At 33.7% G+C, this 24,433-nt stretch overlaps 1 protein-coding gene across 11 annotated transcripts in view; it reads left to right on the forward strand.

Annotated features, from left to right (window-relative positions):
- The window catches only part of CNTLN (centlein), a 250,801-nt gene that overhangs the window by 48,947 nt on the left and 177,421 nt on the right, over positions 1–24,433 (forward strand). For 10 of the 11 annotated variants that reach the window (XM_036238532.1, XM_036238539.1, XM_036238541.1 and 7 more), the window contains exons 3-5: positions 5,704–5,788; positions 22,853–22,987; positions 23,591–23,770. In XM_036238532.1, coding sequence (XP_036094425.1) covers positions 5,704–5,788; positions 22,853–22,987; positions 23,591–23,770 — 400 coding nt within the window. The remainder of the gene's footprint in view (positions 1–5,703; positions 5,789–22,852; positions 22,988–23,590; positions 23,771–24,433) is intronic. The other variant, XM_036238540.1, reaches the window with a different exon arrangement.

The raw sequence follows: 24,433 nt of genomic DNA on the forward strand, positions 1-24,433 counted from the left end.
CATAGCACCCTGTTATTGTTAAACATGAATTGCTGGGCCCTACCTTCAGAGTTTCTATTCTCAGAGTTGGTGGAAGATAGTGCATTAATTACAAATTTCTAGAGGACGCTGATACTACTTCTCTGGTTACCTACACAAGGAAAATCACTGGGTCAGACTGTGAGTGAGTTATATGCATAGTTGTGTATAGAAGATAATCAGCCTGGTACCAAGCTCATTTGGAAGCTGCATTAATGCTTTTTGGGGGGGAAGGGTGGGGGGTTGTGGCATATAGTCTAGTTTTATCCCTTCCTCATTTAAAAAGACCACCAGAATTTATTTTGACATTAGTGGGGATTTTAGGCTTATTACAGAAGAGTGTATTAGAAAGACTCTATCCCTGAAAATTAAATTCCTGGGTGGTTAAAAATTGATTTATATTATATCCAGGAAGGAATTTACAGAGTAAATTTCTGGCTGCAATTAGTTTCTTAGCTGTTTCAGCCTGGGCGTATGTCCCCAGGTAAACCCCAGTCATGTCCTGCTCTTTGGTATTTTAAGTCATTTTCCTCCAGATGCCTTGATTGGACATAGTATTCATGATTTTACAATGGTAAATTGAAAATTCAAGTGATAATTTGAGATTATATGCTAGTGACGTGATGAGCAAAGGGCATATATTTTTAATACATAAAATAATTTTATAAGTCATTAAACATGCTAAGATATAAAATGACAGATACATTGGCAGGCAATGGCAAATTAGAAAAAAAGGTGTTTTAATTTCTGAAAGTTATGTTTAATATCACTGCTGATAAAAGAAACACAAATGAAAGCACAGTTGAACACTAGACTGTGATTATGTGTTAAACGTGCTATTAACGTTTCGTAAGTAGAAAATAATAAAGCAGGATAAAGTGCAAACAGTAAAAACAGTAGTCATAATATGTTTGAAAAATTTCAGATGTGGTTTATTCCAGCTCTTTACCTACTATATGCCTACATCCCGAAGGCTGAACATGGCTACAGAAAAATTTCAAACCATGATGACTGGTCTTACAGCCATTTATGACCACTAGTCCTTAGTACTACTTGACCTGTTTTTTTCTGTCTCATTTACTATTACAGCATCCTAGAAGACTATTTTATGCTTACTCTCTGTCAGGTTCTAATACCTTGTTTTCTAGTCCCATTCTCAGCTGATAAATAGGTGATATGAATTTGTCAAATTAACATTTGTTAAGTACAGTGCAGGGTGCTGGATGATGAGCCATGGTTCAACAACAGACAACTAGAGAAACTGAAATAGTGAGGTTTATGTGTCCTGGAGGAAGTACCAGGTATGCCTCAAGGGACCACATAGGGTGGTCAAGGCAGAGTGCAGACAGAGACAGACAGGATCTGGAGCATATGCCTTTAGCTGTGTTCGTAGGCACAGTGCTTTGTGGTTTTTGGACTAAGGCAGGATTGGTCAATTCAACTGTTAAGAGCCAGGTTTTGGTAAGTCCCACAGGGTTCTTATCTAAGGGGTACATAAGGGAAAGGTGTTGGGAGGTAGGGAAGACTGTTGATCACAAGGACTCTTTGGAAAGTCATATCAGGAACTTAAATTTACTAGCACTGTGGGTTGCTATCTAGGGCATGCACTTGAATGAGGGCCTAGTGTAAGTTTAAGGCCACTGCAGCCTGGTTAGACCTGGATGCCTAGACAGCAATAGCATGGAGTGGCTTAGCTAAACTCTCAACAATATCCTTGCCTCTGATACCACTGAAAAAATAGAATCTCTTAGAAGAGAGATTCTTCCCATTACCATGTCGACATATCTGAATCTATAGTCATTTATACATATACATATAATATATATATATTAATTTACTTATTTATTTGGAAGAACTGCTCGTATTTTCATCTAAGGCCAAAAAGACTGTGTGTACGCTAAAGCCACGAGGATCCAAGGGTGTCAGAGTGTCACTCTGTACTTCTCCCTTCCCTCTCACACATCATCAATATTTCCTCACTGTCCTGGATTGTTTCTGTCAACCTATACTCATGCTGTTTATCTTCTGTCTTAAAAAACTATCTCTTTTGATCTCACATTTCCCTTGAACTAGTATTCTGTTTCACTGCTCCTTGACATTAGTTAATAAAATTATGCAGGTTTCAAGTGTACAGTTCAATAATATGTCATATATACATTGCGTTGTGTATTCACCACCCGAAGTTGAGTTTCTTTTTGTCACTTTATATTCCTACCCACGACTCTCCTAAATCAGCTCTTGTCAAAATCAGCAGTGACCACAATATTGCTAAATCCAGCAGTCAGTTCTGTCTTTATCTTCTTAAATGTTTACAGCATTTGGCACAGCTAATATTCCCTTTCTTCTACACTTATTTTCTCTCCTGATTCTCCTCTTACATGATTGCTGGATTTTTGTTTTGTTTTGTTTTGTTTTCTCATCTTACTAACCTATAAATGTTGTAGTGCACAGGACTCGATTCTCAGACTTCCTATCTAGAATTATTTCCTAGGTGATCCCATCTACTCTATGGTCTTAAATAAATTTGGATGACTCTTAGAGTTTATATCTTCAGCCTTGACTTGTTTATTTCTTTATTTTTTTAAAGCAATAAGCATTTATTTGGCTTTGGACTATGCAAGTCAGCAATTTAGGCTGATTCAGCTGAGTAGCTTTTCTGGTCACAACTGAAATCAATCACATGTAGATAGTTCTGGAGGCTAGAGGTTCAGAATCAAGGGGTCAGTAAAGCCATACACCTTCAGAAACCCGAAGGAGAAAATCCATCTGACTTCTTGACCGATTCCAGACTTGTTTATCTAAATACCCCTTGAATGTCAGTTAGGCCTTTCAAACTTAACATGTTCAAATCCCAAATCCTATTCTCTAACTCTCATTTTCCATATCTGAGCTAATGTGTACTCCATCCTTCTGGTTTCTCAGATAAAAGCCTTGGAAACATTCTTGATTTCTTGCTTTCTTTTACATTTCATATCCACTGTATCAATGAGTCCTGTTAGCTCTGCCTTCAAAATATCAAGAATTCTATCACTTCTCAATATCACCACACTTACCTATCTTGTCCAATTTATTTTTTTTCTCTTCTGGGCTACTGAAATTGCCTCCTAACTGGTCTCTCCGCTTCTGCCTTTAACTTCTAGAGTCTGTCCTCAACCCAGTAGCAGGTCTGATACTCATAAAATAAATTATGTTTTTTCTCTGCTCAAACCTATCGTCCATCTTTCCATTTTACTGAAAGTCAGATCCAATGTTTAGAAGACTTAGAAGATCATGTTATTCCCAGTGATCTCTCTGGCCTCAGGTACCATTCTTCCCTTATCCACGCAAGGGGAGATAACATTTACTTCTTTGCTCTTCTTTGAATTTACCAATTATGTTCTCACCTACTTGCTGCTAGTCTCATGACCTGGAAAAGTCTTCCCTGACAGCTCCATGACTCTCACTTCCTTCCTTTAAGTCTCTGCTCAAATATTTGATAATTATACAGAATAACAACAGTCTTCCTTTTACTCCCCAGTTCTCCAAGACTAGACATCCCTTTCTGTTACCCTAGTTTATTGTCTTTCTTATACTTATAGCCAGTTGATATACTGTGTGTTCACTTATTTATCATTTGTTTTTAGTATGCATTTATGCGTTGAACTAGAATGTTTATTCCATGAAGGCAGCCACTTGTTTATTTTGTTCACTGTAGCATTTGTAGTCCCTAAGATAGTGCCTATCATGTAATAAGTGCTAAAAAAATAGTTGTTGAGTGAATGATAAATTCATGTCTAGACATGGGATTTTTTTTCCTTCTTTTTGATATTTATTGTGGTAGGTACTCTTTCAATCTGATCACTCTGTTTAATTCTAAAACATTCTCAGCAGTTGCCTTCTAAAAATAATGCTTTATTGTTCATGTTACTATTATCTACTTCTGGAACTCTATGCATAATGTAGTGAAACCTGCATGTCTTAAAATTATTTTTATGTTTTCAATCTCATCCTTTTTCTATGCAGTATTCTAGATGAATCCCTCATTACAGCCCTCCATTTTATTAATTCCATTTTTGCATCTAGTTTTGAGATTAGCTCAAGTAATTGTTTTTTGATTCATTGATTATAATTTTTATTTTCAAGGTTTTTAATAGAATTTTTAGACCTACCTGTTGTTTTCTTTGTTTTTGGTTTAATTTTAGTCATTCTTTTGTGTCTTTAAAGATTTTTACTTAAAGTCTTTTTCAGTGCACCTGTTTTCATTTTGTCTAGAGTGATTGCTTCTTCAGATTATTGAGTTAGTATGTACGTGTGTTGTGTGTGTGTTTTCTTCATGTATTTTGGATTTTTTTGTTTGTGGTCACAGTTTGAGTAGGAAGGTTGCAGTTATTCTCTTCCTCTTCATTCCTCACTGCCCCTTGTTGTTTACTGCCTTTTTCTCTCTAGAAATTTTACGCTTGCTACTAAATTGTTACCCTCACCGCATTCCCCGATCCTGAAATAGATTTCATATTGGTAGCTTGGGCCTCTTAGCCAACATTGACACAAAATTTGCTATATTTAGTACCTGAGCCATAGGGTGTTTTGGCTCAGCTCCTGGTTGGAATGCTATATCTATAAACTTTTGTCATTTTAGACTTTTATATAAGTCTTAATTCCAGGTAAGAATGGGTAGTTTTTCTAGCCCTCCTTCAGGATTTGGGAGCCCCCCTCCCCAAGTCTCTGGTTTCAAACAATAAGCCTAGCTATGCTTCTGCATATTGAGCAGCACACTTACATTTTCTGTTATCCCCAGGAGCCATGCTCTTTGCCACTTTAGCCTGCATCTGGATCTGGACAGCAGACAGCAGCTTCATCACCATTCATAGCATTATGTTTCTATTTAGTGTGAGATCCTCAGAGATGTGGCTCTGTCTCCAGAATTTTTTTCTTCTATGTTTTTCTATTAATACTATAAATTTAGAGAATAGAGATGAGCCACAAAATGTGAACTTACTATGCTAACTTATTGGAAGTCTAAATTTTTTTAATGTACTATTATACCATCTGAATTTCTCTCATAATTAGTGGTATACTTTTCTGATTGCATTCTATGTCTTCTAAGGCCTTCTGCCTCATTTCACCCTTTCTCAAGTGAGGGTTCTTATTTTCTTCCTTACCTGTACACTTTGTGATTCGTGACTGATTTAGATATATATTTCTATTTATTTTACCTAATTTTAAATTTTATAAAATATAAGAATAGGTACTCAGTATCTTTCTCCCCTATTTATTTAATGCTCCCTTTTGATTCTTTAACTTTAAGAATTATAAATATTTTATTTTAATGTAACTATATAAAATGTTTGTTAATAAGAACATATTTATTTTAAATTAATGATGTGATGGTTGCTTCAATTAATGTTAAACATATTTCAAGTATTTTTATTATACATCAAAGTCTGGAAACTAAACTGTTTTTTAATATGAAGTCATCTTAGTTGTCAGCAGTTCTAAGTTGTTGTCACTTTCCATATGGTTTCTGATTAATTTAGAAAGCACTGTCAATCCCAGATAATTTAATTTTCTGTATTTTCAAGTGACACTCATTATTAAGATGTGAAAATTTAAAAGATTAGCTACCAATTATGACTGATAAACTCTCGTGTATGTATGTGTGTGTGTGTGTGTGTGTATACACACACATATATATTATTTTGTTTCTAGAGAAAAACAGAAATCCGAAGCTAAAGACAGAAAAGTTCTAGAAATTCTGCAAGTCAAGGATGCTGAAATACAAGAATTGGAACAGGTGAGTGTTATAATAGAAAATGCTAAAAATATGTTTGTTTCAGGTAATAGATCTTTACAGTTATTTAAAATTATTTTCTCACAATAGTGTTCATTAAGAATATCAGGATCATTATATCAAACCACTTCTATTTGGAAACTATTAGAGTCAGGTTATTCTTTATTATTATATTTTGCTTGTAGCATCTTATTTGTTTCCTGAATTAATAGGACAAGTTATTTATATATTAAAACTCTTAAGATAGTATTATAGTTTTATAGTAGTTTCTAGTAATTATTCATTGTTTAATTTTTGTCTGATTTTTATCAATTATCATGCACTTCAGAAACTTGTATATTTTCAGGTGGTTTCATTTGTAGAAGAGGTCAACAATAACTAGGATGATTCTGTCGATCTTTTGAAAACTTGTGTTTTTGAATTAGGAGTCCTGTATTTTATGTATAATCAGTAAACTACACAATTACATATAACTTTATGTAATATATAACAATCTGATTATATAAATATAGGATATATATATATATATAAAAAACACTGATTATATTATTATATACAATTTATATAATCAGCATATTATCCCTGGAAAAATCCATGTGGAAGCGTTTCCAGCAACCATTTTCAAGGTATAAATGTCTTAAAAATAAAGGTGAAAGAATGGCCTATATTGTAATATAATATTTATTCATTTAGCGTTTTTTAAAATTAAATTTATTGGGGTGACATTGGTTAATAAAATCATATAGGTTTCAAGTGTACAATTCAATAATATGTCATATGCATGTTGTATTCTGTGTTCACCATGCAAAGTTACATTTTCTTTTGTCATTATGTATTTGAACCCCTCTACTCCTATACCATCACCCTCCCCTGCTTCCCTCTGGCAACCACTAAACTGTTGTCCATGTCCATGAGTCTCTGCTTGTTTGTCATGTTTGTTTGTTGTTTTCAGTTTTATATCCCACATATAAGTGAAATCTTATGCTTCTCAACTTTTATTGTGTGGCTTATTTTGCTTAGCATGATAATCTCTAGATCTATCCATGTTGTCACAAATGGCAGTATTTTATCTCTTCTTATGGCTGAGTAATATTCCATTGTATATATGTACTACATCTTCTTTATTCAATCATCTATTGAAGGACACTTTGGTTGTTTCCACGTCTTGGCCACTGTGAATAATGTTGCTATGAACATGGGGGTGCATATATCTTTACTAATAAATGCTTTCAAATTTTGGGGTAGATACCCAGAAGAGGTATTGATGGGTTGTATGATAATCCTATTTTTAATGTTTGAGGGACTTCCATACTGTTTTCCATGGTGGCTATACCAATTTACATTCCCACCAGCAGTGTATAAGGGTTCCCTTTTTCCTACAACCTCTCTAACACTTGTTGTTACTTGTTCTGCTGATGATAGCCATTCTAACAGGTGTGAGGTGTGAGCTCATTGTGGTCTTGCTTTGCATTTCTTTAATGGCTAGTGAGGTTGGCCATATTTTCATATGTGTGTTAGCCATTTATATATCTTCTTGGGAGAAATATCTGTTCAGAGTCTCTGTCTATTTTTTAATTGGATTTTTTTTTTTTTGAGTTATATGAGTTCTTTGTATATTTTGGTTATTAGCCCCTTATTGGAAGTGTTGTTTCCAAATATCTTCTTTCCCATTCAGATGGTTGCCTCTTTGTCTTGTTGATGGTTTCTTTTTCTGTGCAGAAGCTTTTTCATTTGATTTAGTCCCATTTATTTATTTTTACTTTTATTTCCCTTGCCTTTGAGGACAAATTTATAAAATCCTAAGTCCAAGGTCCATGAGTTTGGCACCTGTGTTATCTTCTATGCTATTTATTGTTTCATGTCTTATATTTAGGTCTTTGATCCATTTTGAGATGATTTTGGTGTATGGTAACAGATAGCAGTCTAGTTTCATTCTTTTGCATGTGGATTTTCAATTTTCTCAGCACCATTTATTGAAGAGGCTTTCCTTACTCCATTGTATGCTTTTGGCTTCTTTGTCTAAAATTATTTACCCATATATATGAGTGTTTATTTCTGGACTCTCAATTCTGTTCCATTGGTCTGTATATGTGTTTTTCTGCCAATCCCATGTTGTTTTAATTGTGGTTGCTTTGTAGTATATTTTGAAGTCAGGCAGAGTGATTCCTTCAATTGTGTTCTTTTTCCTCAGGATTGCTTGGGCTATTTGGGGTCTTTTATGCTTCCATACAAATATGATGATTTTTTTTCTCTTTGAAAAATGCTGATGGGATTTTGATAGAGATTGCATTAAATCATTTTAACTATGCTGATTCTTCCAATTCATAAACACAGAATATCTTTATTTTTTTTTTTATGTCTTCAATTTCTTTTAATAATATCTTATAGTTTTCACTGTATAGATCCTTCCACATGTTTTGTTAGGTTTATCTCCTAGATATTTTATTCTTTTTGTTGCAATTGCAAAAGAAATTGTTCTTTTCTTTTTCTGAAAATTCATTGGTAGTGTATAGGAACTCTGTGGATTTTTCTAAATTGATTTTGTATCCTGAAACTTTACTGTATTTATTTATTGTTTCTAATTGTTTTGTTTTGTTTCGTTTTTGGTGGAGTCTTTAGGGATTTTTATACAGGGAATCATGTTATCTGAAAAAAGTGACAGTTCTACTTCTTCATTCCCAATATGGATGTCTTTTGATTGTTTTTCTTGCCTGATTGCTCTAGCTAGGACTTCCAACACTATATTGAATAATAGCTGTGATCGGGAAAAGCCTTGTCTTGTTCCTGATCATAGAGGGAAGGTTTTTAGTTTTGTACCATTGCTTATGGTATTAGCTAAAGGTTTGTTATATGTGGCCTTTATTAAGTTGAGGTACTTTTCCTTCCGTACCCATTTTATTGAGTGTTTTAATCATAAATGGATGCTGTATCTTGTCAAATGCTTTTCCTGCATCTATTGATATGATCATATGGTTTTTATTCTTTATTTTGTTTATGTGGTGTACCACATTAATTAATTTGTGTATGTTAAACCATCTCTGTGCCCCTGGAATGAAGCCCATGATGTATAATCTTTTTTATGTATTGTTGTATTCTATTTGCTAGTATTTTGTTTAGGATTTTTACATTTGTATTCATCAGAAAGATTGGTCCATAGTTTTCTTTTTTTGTGTGACTTTTACCAAGTTTTGGAATCAGAGTAATGTTGGCCTTGTAAAATGAGTTAGAAAGTATTGCCTCTTCTTCAATTTTTTGGAAAAGTTCGAGAACAGGTATTAAATCGTATTTGAATGTTCGGTAGAACATTTTTGGTAGAATTCACTAGGGAAACCATCTGGTCCTGGAGTTTTTTGACGATTGATTTTATTTTCTTACCTGTTGTTTGATCTATTAAGATTTTTTAGTTCTTTATGATTCAGTTTAGGACAGTTATAGATTTCTAAGAACTTGTCTATTTCTTCTAGATTATTGAATTTTGTGTCATATGATTTTTCATAATATTCTTGTCAGATACTTTGTATTTTAGTGTATCTGTTGTAACTTCTCACTCTTTCAGTTTTGATTTTGTTTACCCGTGTCCCTTTTCTTTTTCCTTAGTGAGTCTAGCCGGGGGATTGCCAATTTTATTAATCTTTTCAAAGAACCAGCTTTTTGTTGCATTAATTTTTTCTATTTTTTTTTTTTGTTCTGTATTTCATTTAATTCTGCTCTAATTTTGATTCTACTCTTCCTTTTGTTGACTTTGGGCTTCATTTGTTCTTCTTTTTCTAATTTTTTAAGATGTAATGTTAGATTTGGATTTTTCTTGTTTCTTGAGATAGGCTTATAATGATATGAACTTTCCCTTTCTTCTGGTAGACCCATTATTCTTATATAGCTTTTGGTATATCCCACAATTTTTGATACATTGTATTGTCATTCTATTTGTTTCTGTGTATCTCTTGATCTGTTTTTAAAATTTCTTCTATTACCCAGTTGTTCTTTAGTAGCATGTTGTTTAATCTCCATGTATTTGTGATTTCTCCTGCCTTCTATTTGCAGTTGACCTCCAGTTTGAAAGTATAATAGTTGGTGAATAATGTGCTTGGTGTGATTTCAGTTTTTTAACATTTTTTGAGGCTAGTTTTGTGTCCCAAAATATGGTCTGTTCTTGAGAATGTTTCATGGTCATTAGAGAAAAATGTATAATCTGGTGTTTTGGAATGAAAGACCCTATAAATATTGATTATGTCCAGTTGGTCTGATGTGTCATTTAAGGCTTATATTTCCTTATTGATTTCCTGTTTGGATGATCTATCCATACCTGACAGTGGGGTATTTAGGTCCCCTAATATAACTGTGTTTTTGTCAGTTTCTTCCTTTAGTTCCGTTAGTAGTTGCTTTATGTATTTTGATACTTCCTGGTTGGGAGAATATATATTGATAAATGTTATGTCTTCTTGATGTATGGTCCCCTTTATTATTAATGAAGTGTTGTTCATCATTGTTTCTCGTTACCTTTTTAAAGTAATTCTTTTTAAAGCGTTTTTTTTTTTAAACCTACCTTTAACTATTATGTTATATTTAAATATATAATACCCCGTTCTTAATAGTTGTCGAGGTTTCCTCTTTCTATCTGTCTGGTAATCATCCTACTCATTGTTTTTTATTTTCTGTCCTGTTTTGACAGAAGGGGGCACCTCAGGTGATGTCACCTCCTCCTGCCGTGGCTGTTGGGACTGAGGCAGCCCCAGGTCTGTCAGTGGGTAGATCCCGTTCCTGACATCTTCAAGGAATTTATCCAATTCCAGAGCTGGTGACTGAGAGTACAAAGTCTGAACTGGTTCTCTTCCTGGTCCAGCAGGGATTTCAGCCAGTACAGCACTGATATCCATGTTTTTGATGATCTCCTCCAGCTCATTCTCTGGGATCATTCGTTGGTGTCCCACAACATGAAGTCACCCCCTTCAATATTTCCTATCATGCAGGCTTTGTGGGGGAAAATTTCCTTAGCGTTTGTATGTTTAAAAATGTCTTTATTTCTCCCCCATATCTAGAGGAGAACTTTGCTGGATATGTTATTCTTGGCTGGAAATTTTACTCTTTTAATAGTTTGAACATTTTGTTCTGCTCCCTCCTAAATTGTAAAATATCTGCTGAAAAAGCTGATGATAATATAATGGGTTTTTCTTTATAGGTTACCATCTTCTTTTCCTTGGCTGCCTTGAGAATTCTTTCTTTGTCATTAATTTTCTATAGTTTTAATATAATGTGTCTTGGAGAAGGCTTTTTGGGTTGATATAATTAGTTCTGTTTACTTCTTGGATTTAATGATCCATTTGTTTCCATAGGTGTGGGAAATTCTTGTCGACTATTGGAATATGCTGTCTGTTCCCTTCTCCCTCTCTTCTTCTGGTAGACCCATTTTTCTTATATCACTTTTTCTGATAGTGTCAGATAGTTCTTGCAGAGTTTGTTCATTTCATTCTAAAGTCTCTTTTTCCTTTTATAGCATTTCTAGATTTTTTTCTTCGATATCACTAATTCTTTCATCCATCTGGTCAGCTCTACTTCCTAAGTTTTCTATTTCATTTTGCATCTCTTTTAATGGGGTATTCATCTCCAGAAATTCAATTTGGTTCTTTTTTAGAGTTTCAGCCTCCTTGGTAAAGTATTTCTGTTTTGTTGTTGTTGTTGTTGTTGTTGAATTTTTTTTTTGATTTTGATTGAACTGTTGATCAGAATTTTCTTGTATCTTGTTGAGTTTTTTCAGAAGTGCAATCTTGAATTTTCTGTCATTTAAATTGCATGTTTATATATCTTTAAGCTTGTTTTCTGGAGATTTTTTTCATTTTTTTTTCTGAGCTGCCTTGTCACCTTTGTTGTTCATGGTGTTTGATGGACTAATGCCTAGGCATTAATGGGAATGTACTAAGCTTTTTTTTTTTTTTTTTTTTTTAAAGAAAATTTATTATATAGTGATCTCTCTTTAGAAGGTTGATAAGAAGAGGTTTTTCTTTTGATTCCCCAAGCCTCCTGCACTGCCCAAACCTCCTTTGAGGTTAAAAATACCTTCTATTTTCTGGGGAAGTGTGTGTCTCCTCTGTGACTAGGTTGTCTCGGTCCTGGGGTTCTACCCCCATGTGAGAATGTGAAGGGCATGGGTGTCTGAGCCTCTGAACAGGCCCTGAAGTCCTGGTACTGTCAGAACAGTCAGATGCAATGCTCTTCTGCTTCCATATCGACTGACTGGATAGGAGTGAGGTGGTTTGGGAGAAGCCAGGTGTGGCTCTTTTCCTTCTGGTAATGTTGGCCCTCAAGCTTCACCTGCCTTGCTTCTATTTCTCCACCCTTGTCATTGGGACTGGCTGCAGAGTTTGTTTCAGATCTGGTTGCTGCAGATTCCCCTGGGGCTTTGTGCTAACTCCAGGTGGGTTAGGGGGCTGGGAGTGCCCTGGAATGGTGAGGGGAGGTAGTCAGGCTCCATGACTCAGCGTTTTGCTTGGCAATGGTGGTTGCTAGGACACAGCTATTGCCCCTCTTTATTCAGTCTCTGCCCTGCTTTCTGCCCTGATTACTGGGCTCTGTGGAATGGAATATGCTGATCACTCAGGCAGGACTGTTGGGGGTTTCAAAGATTGAGAACCGCCACCTAACTCCTCTTCCTCGCATCTTGCAGGAGCTTCCTGGCTGCATCTGCAGCGCTGGTCTCCAATACCATTTCCACTCCCCTTCCTTTCCTCCTCCCTTTTTCACCAGATTTACCCACCTTCAGATGCTCTGATACACAGATCTTTCAGATGTATCTGTGTACTAGGATGGGCGTTATCTGTTGTCTGTTGGATTGTAGTTGTTCATTTTGTCATATTTTCAAGGGGAAAGATCAGGGGAGATCCTTCATGCTGCCTTGCTTCGGATGTCACTCTCATGATATATTTAAATGCATTTTGTACCCAATTGCTTATTATGACCTAAATTACCTATAATTTTTCTGGGTTAAATGGATGTTCTTTTTGGCAACTATGCTCTTCTGGCTTTTGATTCTTATTTTCCTTCTTAGCCAGTTAAAGAGTCATGAGAACTCTGATCTAAAGTTGGTCATTGTTACAAAGTTGTTTTATTAAAGGACTAAAAGTAGAAGTTAAATTAGATAAAATATTTAATTTTTCCATTCTCTACATTCATATAAACTCTAAAATAGGATATAGATTTCTATATGACATATAAATTTGAAATTTATACCTTCTGCAATGTTGTGTTTTCCTTATAGTAAATGTCATAAATGATAACATAAGGATAAAATTTTAGACATAACATATTATTCAGTTTGTTCTGGAAAAAAATAGTTGTATTTGCCACCTGCATATCAAACAATATCAAAACGTATTCTAAGATAAATATTGTTATATGCTTAGTGTATTAATTAGGCTGGGCTAAGCTGCTAATAGATATAATTTTATGACTTAGAAGTGGCAAACATTATTTGTACTTACATCTCATTTGGAACAGCTAGTCATATGGACACCCCAGGATTCAGGGGGTTTGGGGAAATGTAGTTAGATCCAGGCTGAGCAATCTGTTTCTCAGTTACAGCTGTATTCTGTGGAGGAGAATGGATTTAGGCACTCTATTTTAATATCTTTTTGCATTAAATTTGCAACCCTTTAGGGAGTGCTCAGTTGACCTGATCTAGATAGCTTTAGTTTTTAAAAAAGTTGACTTTCTTATATGACAATGTATTTTCCCCTTTTCTTTGCTAAATTCTTTTTATACTTCCTCTTCCTTTGATAAATATTATTTCATCATTTACTTTTTAGAGCAGAATTATTTAGCTCAGGTGTAAAATATTAAATTCCAATAAGAGAAATTATTTTGCTTTTTAGGCCCCAGCTTGTCTTTTGGGTTCCCGATTTCTTAGCCTATATTATATATATTTTGTTGCAGTGATGGTTGTAACTTTCTACAAGGTATGTTTTCATTTCAGTCCAAGAAAATAATTGTATTAAATAGATATACTACACTGTGATGGTACTGTGGAAAATTTAGAATTACAATTTTTGCTTTTAATGATTTTTAAATCTCTGTGGAGTAAAGTGGGGATAAAAGCAAGGTTTAAGTAGTCATATTCTTCTACACTAGATTATAGGTTCTGTGAGGGTGGGGACTCTTGTATACCCATTGATCATTATATAACCAGCTCCTAATATTGACCATATTGCTTGGCTCATAACAGATGCTCATCGAATATTGTTGGATGTATGATTTAAATGGAATAAAACCAATGTATTATAAGTGCCATGAGAGAATCACAAGCAGAATGCTATATAAATTCAGAAGCAGTGTTGAAGTAGAATTAATAGGTAGAGATTGTAAGGTGATTTGCTTAGGGTGAACATTGGGCAAAATGCATGAAAGTGAGAGTATAGGGTATATATGGGTAATATTGGAAGTTATAGTTTATTTCATAAACAATATATAGGAATGTAGGCTGAGGTAAGAGAAATGTTATGCTGTACCTATATTAAGGAAAAGTCTTGATTGCTAAATGAAAATGTTGGACTCTACTGGTAAGCCAAATGAGTCTATCTAGTCTTCATTCGAGACTTAAGTTAATTGAGCTGCAGTCTATGAAAATAAAACTGATAATTAGTATGTACGATTAGAAAAAGGAAAACAGAAAGTGGAATGATCTATTAGGAGGTTATTTCATAGTCTAGGAGTAATGACATGAACTCGAACTCTTAGGTTTGCAGGAATTAAAGGTATGTAAATTAGGACCTTAAGGATTTGGCAGTAAATTGAAAGTATGGTTAGGTTTTCAGCCTGGAGAAACCAGACAACAGTGGCATTATTACCAGAAAGAGGACTATTATCAGAAGTTACAATTTATTATGAGGATTAGGTTTAGAGCTTTTAAAAAGACAATTTGTATTTTAATTATTGGTGAGAGTTCTATTTAGAGATTTTTAGCAAACTGTTGAAAGTGTGGATCCAACTCTTGGGAGAGAGTTTTCTCCTGAAGATGTAGGTATTTAATTCTGTAGTTAGAGGGAAGAGTTTAAACAGTGAGAATTCTTAGAACAGGGTATTTGCTGATGTTGTTAATGGGTAAGAGGAAGTACAAGTTTCAGAAAAAGAGATGAAACAATTGTTAAGGGAAATAGAAATATAATTCAATATCTCATGAACAGAAAAAGGAGTGTTAAGCAAATGATGGTCAATGTTACATCTGTAAAAATGGGATTTGTGAAAAAGATAATAAATTCAGCAATAGTAGAGTATTTAGAGATTTTAGAAAGCAATACAAGGAGAATTGATATATGACAGTTTAAAAGATCACCGAATTATAACAAAGTAATGGAAAAGAATGAGGAAATATGACAGTGCAGAGAAAGATGATTCTGCATTTAAAAAATATTAGACAAAATATTTGAAAGTAATGGAGAAATAAGTAAAATATACACAATGCAAGAGGACTTAATTGAGTTATTAAAATTCTAAATAAAGGTGGAGACCATGGAATCAAGAAATAACAAGATTCAGTACATTCATTCTAACTTTTTTTTATCTCTTTAGTCATTCAGATTGTATGATTTTTTTCTTAAACAATTATTTTTCCTCCAAATTTCTTTTTATTAATTTATATATCTTTGTTCATCCTTTTATATTCATCTTTAGATCAAACTCTTGTATCTAATATTTGGTTGAACTTTGTGTTTCGACTCAATCTGTACATCTTCACCTTTTTAAAGATAAGTTCATCTCATCTACACTTCTTGATATAATATTTTGGTCTTTGTTCTCTGACCTTACGCTTCCTGTTTTTAAAGTTTCTTTTGTTTTTAAATTAGCTCCATGTCTTGTTTGCTCTTTGTGTGTGCGTGCAGGGGTGTTTCTGTGTATATTTGTGCATGCACGCTCATGTTGATAATTTGGAAGATTTAGAGTCTGTATCACTGTTCTAGTGATTACGTTATATTAAACACTACCTCTTGATTCTAACATATTCTGAAAAATCTAGATAGTATCTATCAACTGCACACTATAAAAAATGAGAAAATTATACTTTTACTTATTCAGCTTTTCTCTTGCATTTATTTTATTTAAAAAAATTGAATTAAGGTTATTAACATGACATTTGTTAGTAAAATCATATAGGTTTCAAATCATATAAAATCACATAGGTTTTAAGGATATTGCCTTGTGCGTTCACCACTATATGTTAAATTTTCTTCCATCACCATATATTTGACCCTCTTTATCCCTACCTACCTCTCCCGCCCTGCTTTCCCCTGGTCACCACTAATCCACTGTTTGTGTCCATGAATCTCTGTTTGTCATGTTTGTTTGTTTGTTTGCTTTGAGTTTTATATCTCACATATAAGTGAAATTATATACTTCTTGACTTTTTCTGTCCGACTTATTTTGCTTAACATGATAATCTGAAGATCCATCCATGTTGTACCAAATGGCAGTGTTTCATCTTTTCTTTATGGCTGAGCTCTCTCCTGCATTTTAACATGAACTTATAGAGAGTAATTAGAGGACTTAATTTCCTATTATTAGCATTATTTAGTTGTTTTTTTTGTACTTATACTTATTTTTCATACTTATTTTTATGATGCTTATTTTCCATAACTACTTCTCTGTTATTTTCTTCTATAAATTCTATAGTAAAATAGATCGAGTTATATTAATATTTCTCTTTCTGTGTAACAAATTATCACAAATCAATGCCTTCAAATGACATACACATTTAAGTTGCTGTGGGTCAGGGGTCTGGGTGTAGGTTAGGTAGGTTCTCTGTTCAGGATCTCATAAGGTTTTAATCAAGGTTTTGTTTGGGCTGTGTTTTCATCTAGAGGCTTGATTTGGGAAGAATCTGCTTCCAAGCTCTCATTCAAGTTCGTGGTGGAATCCATGTCCTTGAAAGCTTAAGACCAAAGTCCTAAATGTGACCAAAATTTGTATCATCAGGGTTATCTCAGAGAGAGAGAGAGAGAGAGACAGAGAGAGAGAGAGAAATAAAGAAAGATTGAGATTGATTATTTAAAGGTATTGACTCATGGAGTTATGGGTTGGCAAGTCTGAATTCTGCGTGACAGACTAGCAGAAGAAGTGACGTTGCAACTCAGTCTGAAGGCAATCTAGAGGAAGAATTTCCTCTTCCTCAGGAGACCATAGTTTCTTTTCTTAAAGCCTTCAATGATAGGATGAGGCCAATCACATTATGGAGGGCCTGTCTGCTTTGCTCCAGAGTTCACCAATTTAAATGTTAATCACATCTAAAAATAACTTCACAGAAACAGATTGAATGGTGTTTGATCAGAAACTGGGTACCATGGCCTAGCCAAGTTGACCAAGCCAGGTCAGAAGTACTAGGGTAAATAGGCCTTGAGTGTGTGTTTATTATTTATTGGATTAGGCCATGTTTACTGTTTGTTGTAGTTGTATGTATCAGAGGTTAAACTCTGGAGTCATTTTTTATTTGGATTTCTTTAGAGACTTCTTAAATGTCATCTGAAACAGTTTGTTTGTTTATTTTCAGTTTTATTCCCTTGTCATTATACAGAAGCCCTATTGATAGAGTGGTGAGGTGTGAAGGGGCAGGGAAGTCTTATGATTCTCAGTCTTTTAGTGAGTTTGTATACTTAGGCTGTGACCATCACAAGTGCTTCTCAGTTTTTCCCCCTTAGAAGAGGCAGGAAAGCTACAGGGTGTTAGAGTTGGGTATTTGCTTTTCTCCATATTGGTAAGTCTCTGGTAAAGTAGTTTCTTTTGAGGCTAGGCCTTGTTAAGAAGCAATGAATGCATAGGGCATATTTTTAAATGGCTACTTTTCTCCTCTTTCTGCAGGCAGGCAGCAGGATAGGATTTTTCTCCAGTCTTCACTGTGACAACCAGGCAGACTTGCAGTACATAAAACTCATGAAAGTGTGGGAACTCCCCAAGAACAAGGCCCTCCTGGACTTTTTAACTCTCACACTTAACCACACTAATTCTCCAGAAATTCGTTAATTACATATTAGGTTTTTCCTACTCTGGTACTGGCTCCCAGGGAGTTTTCTGCTTCTGGATTTATGTTCTGATAAATTGGGATTCTCTGTAGCTACCTGTTTGACTCTCCAGTTTTGGGAATAATAGTTTGCCCTATGATATCATTTCTCTGATAGATCTAAGACAACTTGTTGATTTTCAGTTTGTTAACTTTTTTCATGGTGTGTTCACAGAAGAGATGACTTCCAAGTTCCTTACATGCTAGACTAGAAGCCAGGAAGTCCTTCCACTGTGTTTTGCTTTTCTGCTGAGTAATATTAAATAGCTCTTAATTTTCAAAACTTGTAGCCCCTTGAAATAGAGTAACAATTAAGAATAACCTGTTCCTTTAGCTTATGTAAGTCTTAACTATGTATCTAGTCAATTACTAGAAAGCTAAACACACATACACATACAGCATGGATACAGAAAAATTTTCATAGATGTGCAAGATAATACTGTAAGATATTTTGTTAATAATAGTGTAAAATTGTCATATAATTTCTTTTGGTAAGATTATGCTTTAGCTTTGTCACTATTAATTATAAGTCATGTAAAATATTTCCCCTCTAATATTACACTAGATAACATGACTCTGCTAATAACCTAGTATATTGTGTTTAATTAAATGATGATTGCTCTTTAACATTGTATTTCCCTTTTTCCGTACCCTCTAGGAAGCTCAAAAATAAGTTTTGGTTCTCAATTATAATTAGCTCTCTTGTCCTTCCTCTTTTTCCACTCACCATTGTTTTAGTTGTTGTGGTTTCATTACTTCTCTGTTTTGTATTAAAACTTTCATATCCATTTGAAAGTAGGTCATATAAATAATATATTAACTATGCTCAAGTATTGCCTGATAGAGTTTTAGGTCTTACGCTGTTGCCCTCCCCCTGTTTTTCCTGCATCATACTCAGTATCATTCTCTTCTTACTCTATAGACTTCTGTTGACCATGATGTGAATTATTCATTTCATGGCTTATCCATAATAAATTATTTGTTCCAGACATACTTTCTCTTGTCACCCTTTATGCTTTATGTTCCTCTGAGTTCTATTTGCTTTTTTAATATTAACTTAAGCCAGACCATTAAGAATGTACTCTATTGAGAAGTTTGTTGAAAAAGTTTCATAAAGCTAATTTTAAAATGGAGTATAATTGCATATACTTTTGCTTTCATTATTTAAAGTAGATCATTGAGGGTATATTTTATTAGGAAGATATTTTGAATTCTACAAAATAGTATAAATCTTTAGGAGTACATCTCTAACTCATTACTTTAATGACTATATAATATAATATCAAATTTATCAAACTAGTTATTAGAATATGATAGCTTTGGTTAACTAGTTTCCCACAGTATTATGCTTTTTTATTTAAAAATTAAGTCTATATTTCTCCTGTGGATTGCTAAATTCACTCAAGTGCCAAAATTTAAATATTAAATAATTCTTGTGAAAGGGCTTATACTATTGGTGTCATTTATATTGTCAGTTTCTGTTAAGTTTAGGTCACATTAATGTGCATACCCTTCTAAAACTTAAAACATTTGGTTTAGTATTCCCTCTTTCATAGAGTCTAAATAATCTCCACAATAGATGAGAATGCTCCAGTTTTATTAGTTCCCCTTTCAAAGGATAGGCCTGTAGTTATAAACAGTTTTAGTGTTCACGTGGTTGAATTCATAATTCACTGTCAATCTCATTCATAAACATTTACTAATCTGGTTTGGGAGATAGTCTGAGTACACAGATAATTAGCAAGACTAGGTGGTATGTGTCAAATGAATAATGTAGGCGATAGAGAAATTTAGAAATGGCAGAAATTACTGTGATAGTTGGGAAAGGCTTCATGGAGGAGGTGGAAGTTGACTTTGGAGGAAGTTGAGACTTAAATGGCAATAGAAAATGGGCTATGTATTGTGGATGATCCATATTTATGGATCTGTGCTTATGCTCTTTGGTATTTTGATACACCTTAATAATTGAAATAGGAAAAAGAAATTAAAACTAGATTGAGGTGTCATTTATATCTACTGAATTTGTAAAAAATTAACAAGCCTGAGAGTCAAGAGTTGGTATAGATGTGGACCTATAGAGAACTCTTAAAATGTATCTAGCCTTTGTCTCAGCATTTCCACCTCTGAGTGTAAATTATCTAGAGCAGTGTTTTTTAGACTTTTATAAATATGATCCCCACACTGAAAAATACATTTTACTTCATTATCCAATATATATATATGAAATAAAAGTTTCAGTTTTCCTTAAGTATGTATAATAAAAGTAAAATATAACAAAGTATATAAAATATGAATTTAATAATATTTAAACAGAATAGAAATCCCAAATTAAACACTGCAAAAAATTTTAAGAGATATTTTATTTATTTTAATGTGTCTCCTTTCATATGTTTACTGTGGGTATAGTTTGTTTCCTAAGAATTTGTGCATATCACTATGATATTTTCTATTGCATTCTATTCCACTTAAAAAAAATGCTGATTGTGACGACTAAACTGATTCGATGACCCATTACTAGATTGTAATCTGTAGTTTGATAAACACTGCTTGGGAGAAAATTCTTGCTCACATCTATCAGAAGACATACTTAAGAGTGTTCATAGCAGCCTTGCTTGTATACCCCTTTCCCCCAAATGGGAAGCAGCTGAAATATATACTGATAAGAGGTGGACAAATACATTATAGTATATTTATGTAATAGAATAATATTCTAAGATAATTTAGCCACAGCACACCTATCAATATGGATGACTTTGAGGATGTATAGTGAGCAAAAATATCAAACCACATCATATATGTATTATGATTTAATTTATATACAATTCAAACATAAGCTAAACTGTAAAATATATAAATAGGGATATATATTTGTCTTCAAACTATAAGGAAAACAATAGAAGGATAAGAACCAAAGTTTCAGGACAATGTTACCCCTGTTAGAGGATCAGGGGACTTCAAAGATAATGGTAAAATTATGATTTTTAGTTGGATGGTTGTGGGTACAGGGCTGCCCTTTTTATTGTAATACCATACACACTTGTCGCAGATTATTTTTATAGATAGAGTCATGTGTCGCATAACAACATTTTAGTCAATGAAGGACCACATATACTATGGTGGTCCCATAAGATTATAATGGAGCTGAAAATTTTCTATCTCCTAGTGACGTCATAGCAGTCATAATGTCGTAGCACAACACATTATGTATTTGTGGTGATGCTTGTGTGAACAAACCTACTGCGCTGTGTGTCCTATAAAAGTATAGCACATATAATTATAGTAGTGGGCTACACCATCTAACTTTGCCAAGAACACTCTTTATGATACTCACCCAACAATGAAATCACCTAATGACACATTTCTCAGAACATATTCCCATCCTTAAGTGGCATGTGACTATACTCAGTGTTTAAAATACTGGTAAGTAGAAGTGAAATAAAATCAACAATTAACATTACAGTTTTAAAAAATTAGAATATAAGAGGTACCATTGTTTTATTCCTTAAACTCATCACGTTTTTCATTCTAACACTGCATCTTACGTTAAGTTTAGTTCATCCTCAAATCTTTTGGCGAGTGTTCGATAAGGAGTAAATATAGAAATATAAAATAAATTGAGACTTAGGGATCAGACGAACATCAATGATAGATCAGGTATGGAATAAAGGTCTGGGGTTTATACTGAGCATATTACTTAATCCCTTTCCTGTTTAGAAAAAAAAAAGTGCAGCTTGCTGCCAGCATTAATTTAACATCATGATAGGAATGCTACATTTTCTAGGATTTGATATTTTCAGCAATGAGAATTACTATATTTTGTAAATGGAAATATCAATACCGAAAATAGAATGCTATAAATAGAATGATGTCATTTCTTTCCAAAGACTATCCATATACTAGAGTGATGCGAAAATATTAATAAAAGTGAGATATTTTGTGGCAAACTTTGGGGGTAAGGTTAGGACTATAAGCTGCGAGTTCTCTTGGTTGTAAGTGCTGCAGCCGCAAGCGCGCCCCCCCCCCCCCCCGTGAGTATTCTCAGGGAAAACGGGAAATGGGTTAATGAGAAAACTATTTTTGTCTTGATGAATTGTCTGCTTTCTGGTCGTCTGCTTTCTTGACAAGCAGACTGGGCTTGAGGGAAGGATGCTGTTAAAAATGACTTGGATTCTTTTAAAAAATCATTTGAGGCTAGATAAAGGGTCTTGATAAATATTAGTTGAGTATGGGATGGGTTCAAAAAAGTTGAAGTTTAGAAAAGAGATAATATCAGAATATGGATTTCAGTTTTATGTTAGTTTGAGGTGACAGCAGATAATCCAAGTGGAGATATTGTGTAGAAAGTTGATAATGTGAGATTAGTGATTGGGAGAGAGTCAGAACTAAATTGTGGATTGTGTAGTCTTTCAGACAGATGCGGCCAAGAGAGTGGGTAAATTTTCCGAGAGAAAAGCTGTGAGAGAGTGGTGGGAAACCAAGATACATCCTTCAGTTAGGTATCATTTAGGTATCTCTGGCAAGTGAGAAGAACATTCAGTTAAAAATTGTGGCAGTTTTAATATTCTGGATATTCTTCCTATGAACAAAATAGTTTTGGTACTAAAACAGATTTGCAATTTTTCATTCTTTAGAGAAATTGTAATTGTTTCTTTAAAAAATATTTTCTTCCAAATTATACTCAGTAAGAGTGTAATACTTAGTTTAGCTACACATGCATTTTCCTCAATTAGATTTTTTTTTAATTTTTTTTTTTTTATTACGTACCTGAATCCCCAAAGTTTGCTTTCTGAATGTGGCTTAATATTTGGCATCCAGTTTTTACTCTTATATTTTTCATCTTAAACTAATAAATAGGTATCATTCTTACAGTTTGCTTGAAAAGCTATGGGCATGTCACAGGAAGGAAATGAAAATTTTTATTATGAAAGCTAGTTAATCTTTACATTGTCAATCAAGATCTAAGACTTTTTAAATAAAGTAATTTTTCTCAGAAATACCATCTCTTCAATAATTTTCTTTTTTTTTTTCCATAGAGAGCGTCAGGATTGAAACAGGACATAAATGACATTATACAACGGAAAATTGCAGTGGATGAAGAAAACGCTTTCTTAAGGAAAGAATTCAGTGACTTGCAGAAGAAATTTAATGATAAAAGGCAAGAAGTTAAGGTGTGTTGACTTGTACATAGTTTTATAATACTATTGCTCTGAAGTCTTACTTTAAGCTTGGTCAGCTTTTGTGGCAAAGAAAGTGACAAGCTTGGAGGAGAAATTGCCTTAGGCTCTGCTGTACCAGTTTTCTCACATACGAAAACTCTGATAAAGATGCTTTAAAGCTAAGACTCCAAGCTTTATAACTTTCAGATAAATAGTTAATGATGGAAATGGAGCTAAGAAAGTAGGAGTGTGAATATGTGGCTTCTTGTAATTAGATTCTGATGGGACTGGCATTATTAATTGATAAAACCCAGGTCTGGGAGTATATGTCTGTGTGGGTCTCAAAAATAGCTGGGGACAGCATCAAAGGCAGCTTGATCAATTAATGGGCTCTTTGCAAATGTGTACTCATCAAAGCTGTCATCCAGTGAAAAAATATGACCCATCCACCTGCATGAAAAGAGGCCAATAAAAGTATACAGGTGACCTTGGCCGTCAAATATAGAAGAAGCTGCTGCGAGGGTAAAGCTGCACAGTTTATATTTGCTGATTAGTTTTCACCATTTTTTGTTTGTTTGTTTGTTTGTTTATCGGCCCTTGTGTACTGTTCTACAGGTCACTAAAGAATGTGTACATAATAAGGAAGAGCAAAACAGACTGGTTATAAAAAATCTGGAGGAGGAAAATGAGAAGTTAAGTACCCGTTGCGCTGACTTGCTAAATGACCTGGAGAAACTGAGGAAGCAGGAAGCACAATGGAGAAAAGAAAAATATAGCATTGATGCAAAAGTAAAGGTATGCAGTGTGAATGGAATCCACGCTATTATTTTAGATCTAACTTCTTTTGGGAAGTTTATTATGTGTTATTTTCTTTAAATAACAAGTTATATATTCAGATCCACCAGTGGGGACTAGCATTAATTTATATTCCTTCACTTCAGACCCATGGCTTTTTAAAAATTGATGTTGCAAAGCAGGAAACTGACTTCAAATAGTTATCTAAAGTGTAATCATTAAAAAATAAAGTATAGTGCATTTTGAAATAAAACATGTTTTAAAAATCATATTTAGAATCATGAGTTATTACTTTTTTCAGTTAGGGCTTAAATTTATAAATACAACTAGAATTAATTGTAATTCTAAATTAATTGTAAGTCTTTTAAAATAAAATGTAAGAAAAGCATAAAACAGTTAAAAAATACTCATTGTTTCAAAATGGTGCTTTTCTTTGGCATAAGAGGGCCTATTCCTAGTAAAATTTTATTTTTATAGAATATAAAAGGTGCAGTCAATCTTTATAATATTCTTATACCCTTCGATCAAAAACTATTATACCTTTTGTGGCTTTCCCTTTGTCTTGAGAATGTTTTTGTTCAGTTTTATCCATTGAATTTTTGGTTTCTCTCTTACAGATTAATATATTTTGAATGATTTATTGCCTTTTTAGAATCAAGAATT

The sequence above is a fragment of the Rousettus aegyptiacus genome, unplaced genomic scaffold (genome assembly GCF_014176215.1).
Source record: "Rousettus aegyptiacus isolate mRouAeg1 unplaced genomic scaffold, mRouAeg1.p scaffold_m13_p_3, whole genome shotgun sequence".
Classification (NCBI taxonomy): Eukaryota; Metazoa; Chordata; class Mammalia; order Chiroptera; family Pteropodidae; genus Rousettus; species Rousettus aegyptiacus.